This window comes from Hordeum vulgare, chromosome 2H, assembly GCF_904849725.1.
Source record: "Hordeum vulgare subsp. vulgare chromosome 2H, MorexV3_pseudomolecules_assembly, whole genome shotgun sequence".
NCBI lineage: Eukaryota > Viridiplantae > Streptophyta > Magnoliopsida > Poales > Poaceae > Hordeum > Hordeum vulgare.
The window spans coordinates 97733195-97740722 of NC_058519.1; the positions used below are offsets into that span (position 1 = coordinate 97733195).

General features: G+C 46.6%; 1 protein-coding gene across 2 annotated transcripts; it reads right to left on the bottom strand.

The window, feature by feature from the left end:
* Positions 1–255: 255 nt before the first annotated feature.
* Positions 256–6285, bottom strand: LOC123425299 (sucrose synthase 2). Of its 2 annotated transcripts, XM_045108982.1 has the most exons (16): positions 6006–6285; positions 4700–4823; positions 4151–4280; positions 3921–4072; positions 3638–3830; positions 3184–3302; positions 2881–3097; positions 2630–2725; positions 2367–2540; positions 2167–2283; positions 1915–2081; positions 1607–1831; positions 1208–1526; positions 870–1114; positions 623–761; positions 256–529 (listed from the first exon to the last, which is right to left on the bottom strand). In XM_045108982.1, exons 2-16 carry the CDS (start codon positions 4807–4809, stop codon positions 482–484), a joined length of 2451 nt encoding a protein of 816 aa, XP_044964917.1. In that variant the 5' UTR covers positions 4810–4823; positions 6006–6285; the 3' UTR covers positions 256–481. The 2 variants fall into 2 exon arrangements, with proteins under 2 accessions (XP_044964917.1, XP_044964915.1); XM_045108980.1 differs by lacking the exon at positions 6006–6285 and having other exon boundaries at positions 4700–5061.
* Positions 6286–7528: the final 1243 nt, after the last annotated feature.

Consider the following 7528-nt stretch of genomic DNA (forward strand, 5'->3'; position numbering starts at 1 on the left):
ACGCGGCGCGAAGTGCGGCTGTTGGAGATGCTCTTACTATAGGATTATTAGCGAGATGTTTTAGTGTTAGCTATAGAGAAACTAAATGAATGAAATATATCTAAGAAGAAAGGAAGCCGTGTATTTGGGAAAATCCAAAGAAAAAGGAGTTTGAATCTGCCTTTCCCTTTCTCCCTCAGAAAAATGACATAATCAAAATCCGGTCCTAAGTAATGTTAGCTGTGAAATTGCACAGAATTTTGGGAAATTTGGGAGTAAAACAAAGATTATCTTATTCATTCATTCAAATATTGTATCCATGACAAAGTACCAATAACATAGCATCCATCCAGTTTCCCTTCCATGACAACATGGGGACTCAACAGGAATGGTAACAAAGGACAAGCAGATGCATGACACTCTCCGATCTGTGCTCCATCACTGAATCGGGAACTGTAAAGCAGAGCGCTCGCCCACCATTTATTTCTCTGGTAAGGACAAATCATTTGCCCGAGGTCTCGCCCTCAACAGCCAATGGGACAGTTGCAGCCTGCAGGCAACAAAGGCACGGAGAAATTAAGTTCCAAGACATGAACTGAGCTGATATTATCAAGGTGGGGGAATGCAATGTCATGACACATACCATTTTGCGGTACTTGAGGGCATAGAGCATTTCAAGGTAGCGACGAGTCTCGCGCCTGTCGAGGTTGGAGACGTACTTCCAGAAACCATAGACACCAGAAAGGGTCATCAGCCTCTCAGAGTACAGCTTCCAGGTGTACCTGCGTCAAGATCACAGGGCATCAATCTCAGCTCACAGCTGTTAAAAGAGTCAAGAGCATATGCATCAGATGGTAACATATATAGACGATAGAGAATTGCTTATATACTTCTCCTCAATGCGCTGGAGTCCTCCCTGTGAGATCTTGTTCCAGTGGCTCGGGTCTTCTTGGCACTTCCCAAAGAAGTCCACAAGCAGTGCGGAGGCCTTGTCATTCTGATAAGGATCGATGTGGTAGCCGGACACACCATTCACAATGATCTCAGCTGGACCACCGTATGCAGTGGCGAATGTTGGAAGACCACATGTCATGGCCTCTATCACTGTAAGACCGAAAGCCTCATAGAAAGCAGGCTGAGTACAGGAAGCCAAACACGAAAAAGTGTCAGAACTAGTAAATGTCGTGATTCAGTCGTACTGAGTTCCTATGTTGACGATGTTCCTCACCTGCACAAAGGCTCCCTTCATGTCACAGATGTAGCGGTAGAGCTCACCGTTGCGGACGCGGTTCATCTGAGCAGAGATCCAGCGGATGTGACCACTCAGGTTGTACTTTTCTATAAGATCAAACATCTTCTTGAACTCTACTTGCTCCTCCTTGTCCTTGGACACCTTTCCATGGTCACCACAGACAACCACCAGGTTTACCAGCTCCTGTAGGCGAGGATTCCGCCCATACATTTCTACCAGGCCAGTCATATTCTTGACACGGTCCAGCCTAGCCATCGAGAAGATGATCGGCTTCTTCTTGTCCTTCAACACAAATCTGGAGAGGTAGTAAAGTTAGATAACCAGCATGGCAGCCAATTTATTTTATAAGAACTCAAGAGTAATATATGATTATACTTGTGCTCAGCATTCTCAACATCACTGAATAGTAGCTCCTCAATCTCAGTATGGAGGGAGGTAAGCCTCTTCTGCTGTTCAGTGTATGGGAAGTAGATGGACATGTCAGCACCAGGAGACACGATGTTGAACTTGGGGTCGAAGACATCAATACCATGGACAACACGATAGAGGCCTGGCATTGTGAATGCCATGTGCGACTCGTACTGCCCTACGGTGTCCTTGCTGAAATTTGGATGATAACATTACATCAGTTATGATATTTGCAAATGACCAGAGCAGTGTTTCTGTGAAAAAGAGAATCTTACTTTCCGGCAATCTCTTGGAAGGTACTGGTGATGATGAAGTCAGCATGGTTCATTGCAATCAGGTCGGCGGTGAACTGGCATGAGAAGTGGTAGTGATCCTCAAATTTCTTCCAGTAAAGGTCGGAATTGGGATACTTGGTTTTCTCGAGCGCATGAGCAATGGTACACTGCACGAGGAAATAAGAATTATGATAACATACTAAGGGGATGAGATTAGATCTTGTACTTAGCAAAAGGAGATAGATGGCTTACATGAGTAACTCCCAACTTGTGTGCCAACAAACACGCGACAAGGTTACCGTCACTGTAGTTTCCAATGATCAGGTCAGGGTTGGCCTGCAGCTCTCCGGCGATCTCATGTGCCACATCCTGAAAGCAACAGGAAAACAAAATGATGGATTGCCATTCTAATGAAACACCACAAATAAGCTGCTGGAAAATGAAATGCATACATCGGTGTAAGCTTCCAGGTAAGGCCAGACTTCAAAACGGGAGATCCATTTCCGAACAATACCATCTTCTGTTTTGAATGGCACACGCAGGATGTGGGTGTGCTCGGTGCCAAGGACCTTCTCAAGGCGCTGGCCACAGGTGGTGCCATGTGCATCAGGGAGCATCCTGGTGACCTAGGTAAGGCCAAAGATACCTCATTACGGATCAATTATAAGTTTATAACAGAGAGCTCATATTTGAACATGTTGGGTGCTAAACTTACTATTAGAATCTTTGGTGTAATGTCGAGACCTTGCTGCTTGATTCTCAACAGCATCTCATTCTCCATAGCACGGACTTGGTCCAAAATGTAGACAACCTGTGGGTTGCCATCACATAAGAAAATTGGTGATGAGAAAGATTTCGTCGTGTTCAGTGTCAGAGTACCACAAGAGGAGAGAGGATAACGACATTATCATATACTGAACACGACGAAATATGTCAAACTGTCAAAAATGATGTAGGGGATTCTACCTGTCCGCCAGTATCAGGGTACCCCAAGACATTGGCCTGAGCGAAGTAACCATGAGGAGAGAGGATAACAACATTGAACACCATTGGGATTGTTCCGAGGAACTTCTCCAAGGAGGATGGATCAGGGGCCTCGAGAAGGTCCAAGAGAAGGTGGATAGTCTCGCTCGCACGCTGAGCACAGTCGCCCCAGCCTTTCTCCAAACCAAGTTCCTGGAACCTGAATTATGCAACGAAAAAATTGATATGCAACGATTTTAGTTCTTTGTTGAGAATGATCATGTGTATGATGATTATATACAGTACCGGTGGTGGAACTCGGAGTAAGGGGTGTCAGCTGGAAGGCCTGACAGATGTGTCTCTGCCTTCCTGAGTGCACCTTGGAGGGTACCGAGACTGCGAATTCTGTCATTCAACATCATGGTCTGAAAAAGAAAGAAAATATTACATGCTTATTGTGATTAAACTCCAGGTTTAATAGTTCCAGTTTAAACTTTCAGTTAGCTCATAGATAGCGATCAGGCTTTTGCACTTACTTAAAGAATTTGTTCTAAAATATATTTTTACTTACAAAATGCACATATCATCAGGGCAAATGCCAAACACATTATGCACATATCATCAGGGCAAATGCTATTAACAAATTATGTAAGCCTGTCAGTTTTCAACAACAAAGATGTAGTTTTTCTGGAGAACCTTCAGCAAAGATATAGTCGAACGATCCAATCTACAAAGCGAGACACCGGAGAGTGTAACCTACCATCCCCTTGTAGTTGTGCGCGCGAAGGAAGTTAAGCAATGGGTACATGCTCTCCTTATCATGGAACAGCTTCGACGACAAGTGCCTGTTCAGAAACTGCACACCGTTGCCAATGGACTTCGACAGCGATGGGCGTGGGAAGGAGGCGTTGAATGGCCCAAAGTCCAGCTCAAGCACAAAGTTGTTATCGGTGCTGCAATTTGAACAGAAGAAGCGTTATATGATAAAACTAAGGCATAAGCTGGACTCTTTAATCTTAATAACTTCACAAAATCACAGATACCTTCCATTCGCCAGTTGTTCCTTGAACTGCAGATACTCAGGGACGCTTAACTCCTCAACACCAAGCTCGCTCACATTGACCCTCACATACTCCCAGACGCCAGGCCTTGGCCGGATGGCGAGAGCAACCCATGGAGGGATGACAATTGCCTCCTGTATTAGAAACCAACACATAGATCAAGAACTGAACATCACTGGAGTGATACTGCAGTGAGTTTTGGTGGTGCAAACCTGTGCGCCCCTTAGGAGATCCTCAAAGGGGGTGTTCTTCAGCTTCTCGCGCTCTGCCTCAGGGATCGCGGCATTGTACTCAGCAGTGATCTGATGGGGCTGCAGCATCCCCTTTCCTTGGTTAACAAGCCTGAATAATTTATCGCATAACAGAAGGTGGGTCAGATCTATCAACAACGTTACACAAACAAAGTGTGGTAACAGTTGTACCAGTAAGACAAATGTAAGTAGCAGTAATAAAATGTTCATGTACTTCGTTATTATAGTATAAATACAATTAGCAGTAATAAGAAGTTAAAAGACAAATAGAAGGAGCAGTATGTAGAAATGCAGGAGCATTATTTGAAACTTCATCATCCGTTCTTTTAAAAATTTATTAATGGTCCTTAGTACAAACCTTTTAAAGAAAAAAGTCATTGATCCAGCTCATACTGTAGCATGACACGGAAATACGCAAGGCAACCATAATTCATCGCTTAACCGTATCTTATATGCAGAGATTTCTACAAACTGGCAGCCAGTCTAGCCTGCAAAAGATCAAGGACAGACCTTGAGAAGACGGCGACGAGCTCATTGGTGTGTGCAGAGAGGGAATCGCCGATGCGCTCCCTCACGCTGTGGACACGGCTCAGGGCGCGCTCTCCTGCAGTCTCCCCCATTGCTATCCTCAATCCTGAACAACAGAGACAGTCATGTAAACCATTTGGCAATCACACATGTAAACCGTGAAAGGTCGGCAACGAGCTCATGTAAGTAATAATACTACAAGACATTTGACAAGAAACTGACGAGAGAAACGAACAAGTTGGTGATGGTGTATAAGTATGACGCAGTTCCTACACACAGGGCGTTTTGTCCTGAAAGGGAACTCTACTGATAAATAAATAAATAGAGCCGAAGGAAGAAAGGTTGGCGTGACGTGCAAGGGTGCCTAGAAGGCTGTGCTTTGGGAAACCAGATCATGGGGTTAGCATGAGATGTGTTGTTAGCCGTTTCTTGCGTGGCCTGGCAAGCTAATTAAACTGACCAAAAATATGAGTGAGCACAGGAGCACGGAACTATTGCCGGGCAGGCTCTCCAGTTTTCCAATGAAGGGCATGCAGATAAGTAGAAACGGGTCAGCTAATTTAGTAGTAATGCAAAGACATGCACATGATCCACAGAGCATTTTAGTAGTAATGCAAAGACATGCACATGATCCACAGATCAAGAAGCTTAACTATGTACTGTAGGATTTGTCAGTAGCTCTTAATTACTGGCCTTGGAAAAAGTTACGTATTTTTGCGTTCCGGAAACTAAGAATATGGTCACAGAAACATAAGAGAATTTTCAACCGACGCTAAGCCAGCATCCCGGGGGCATCTCACAGGCATGCATAACACGCAGTTCTGCACTGAATCTCTACAGTATACACACGCCCATGCGCATACCCTGATCCAGTGTATATAAAGTATAAACCGGCAAAATAATCAAATGGATCTCCCATCAGTTCACCCACTCTACCATCCTAGTTCCAGCTTCAGAAAGAAAAGATGAGAAGATCTCCCCCCCCCCCCTCCCCTCCTTTGGGCTGGCTAGCTACAGTAACCGAAAGCATGACACCAGGGCTTGGACGGACCCAACTAATGAACTACCCAAGTGCATGCAGAGACCGCGAAGATCACCTGACATTACCTAAGCTGAAGAAGCTAGAAAGAGAATTTCGCAGCACCTCGCTTGAATTACTGAAACCAGGCTAGCCCCAGAGATCTCCGTAGAGTCCTAACCACACCCGATGCCATCCATGCCAGTATGTGTAGTACCATGAAAAGAAGTTCTTCAAGCACAGGCAAACTGGGCATGGCTTCGTCATTACCTTGCTCCGGAGGAGCCGGAGGGCGAGAAACGAGGAAACGTCACAGGGGAAACGCGAGGCGAACTTGCCCCGGCCGGGTTTGGTGCGCGGTGAGAGCGAGCGAGCGAGTGAAATGGCTGGGCGACGAATGCCTGCGCTGCGCCCCTATTTATACACGCGGCGCGCCGGAGGAGCTGCCAGCAGGAGGCGTGCGTCAGGCGCCGCTGCCACCTCCTCTCGCCGGGCGGCCGGGGGAAAAGGACACTCTCTTTTCCGCACTGGCTCTTGGCGGCATCGCATCGACGGCCGTGGAGGCCTCCGGCCTGATTTGGAGATTAGCGCCCGGTTCCCGAGGCGGTAGAGACAGGTGCTTCGGTTCGGAGGGACGCACCGCGCCAAGTGTTTCCGGTTCGTGGGAGCGCGCCGTGACAAGTGTTTTCGTGCTGGCGAGCCATCATCGGCTGCATGAGATGCTCCGTGCGCGACAGACTTTGTTACTACGTGCAACCGCAGTTTTTTTGTTTCTTTGTTTTGTTTTGTTTTTGCTGGGAACCGAATTTGTTTTTCTGTTCCGCAGACAGAGAAACCCGCGTTTGTCCCTGCACATAAAAACCGCATTTAGAAGTTCTCTGCGGCTCGTCGGTACCGTCGGAAACTAGCTGGCTACCGATGCAAAGTGTCCTGTAGCGATGAATGGCTCTCGTATGCCGCTGCCATGTGGTTTGCATTTTAATTTCCATCGCAGTACGTAGTCTACAGTAAAATCTCTAAAAGGTTTTATATTTAAAAACGGATGGAATACTTTTTTCTTTTTGAAACACGGTAACGCAAAATACATTTGCATATATGTTCATGACAGAAACATCTCCTGGTGAAGTCGCATCGTTGGAAGGTTTGAAATAATTTAAGAAAAATATAAGCATGAGTGTAGTTTAGAACTTAAATTTGATATACATGTTGGTTTGTAACTTGTCTTGCACTTAACACGTCCATTTATGTCTGAGCGGACGGTCTAGTCACGAAAATGCCATCTAATCGGACCCTTAAACCGGTCATATATGTCATATGAGGTGCCCCGACACATTCTTCACATTGAATCTTGCCCCGACCAACCCACCTCGGCCTCATAATGTGTCCCTATCCAAACGAAACCCTAACCACCCACTCCGAGTCCACTCCGCTCCACCCCCAACTCCTCTCTAGTGATCTCCACCCTTTTCTGACATGGCCAATAGCGAGCCTGAATTTGACAACTCTGGATCCATCGGGTGGGACCTCGTCCTCATGTGCGGACGAGGAGGAGTTAGTCGTCCAGCTGGCACTTTGCTAGTCCCGAGAGGAAACTCGAGCTCCGTTGTCGGAGTCACTCTGGCCCCATTGCATCCACAAGAGTGGGGCTCGGTTCCAGCGGCGTCGACAACTCAAGGTGCGTGAGCGCGACGGAATGGAGGTGGTGAGCATTGGTTGTAGGTAGAGTGGCGACTAACTACACGGGGTGGAGCGCAACCCTAGCGATGGAGCCTCGTCCCCATGATGTCGGGCTC

Bases quoted from the DNA above. Each gene is read 5' to 3' on its own strand.
- LOC123425299 (XM_045108982.1), bottom strand. From the start codon at position 4,809: ATGGGGGAGACTGCAGGAGAGCGCGCCCTGAGCCGTGTCCACAGCGTG. The intron at 2,541-2,629 runs GTAAGTTTAGCA...GGCCTTACCTAG, and splicing joins TTACACCAAAGATTCTAATA to GTCACCAGGATGCTCCCTGA. The intron at 2,082-2,166 runs GTAAGCCATCTA...TTCCTCGTGCAG, and splicing joins ACAAGTTGGGAGTTACTCAT to TGTACCATTGCTCATGCGCT.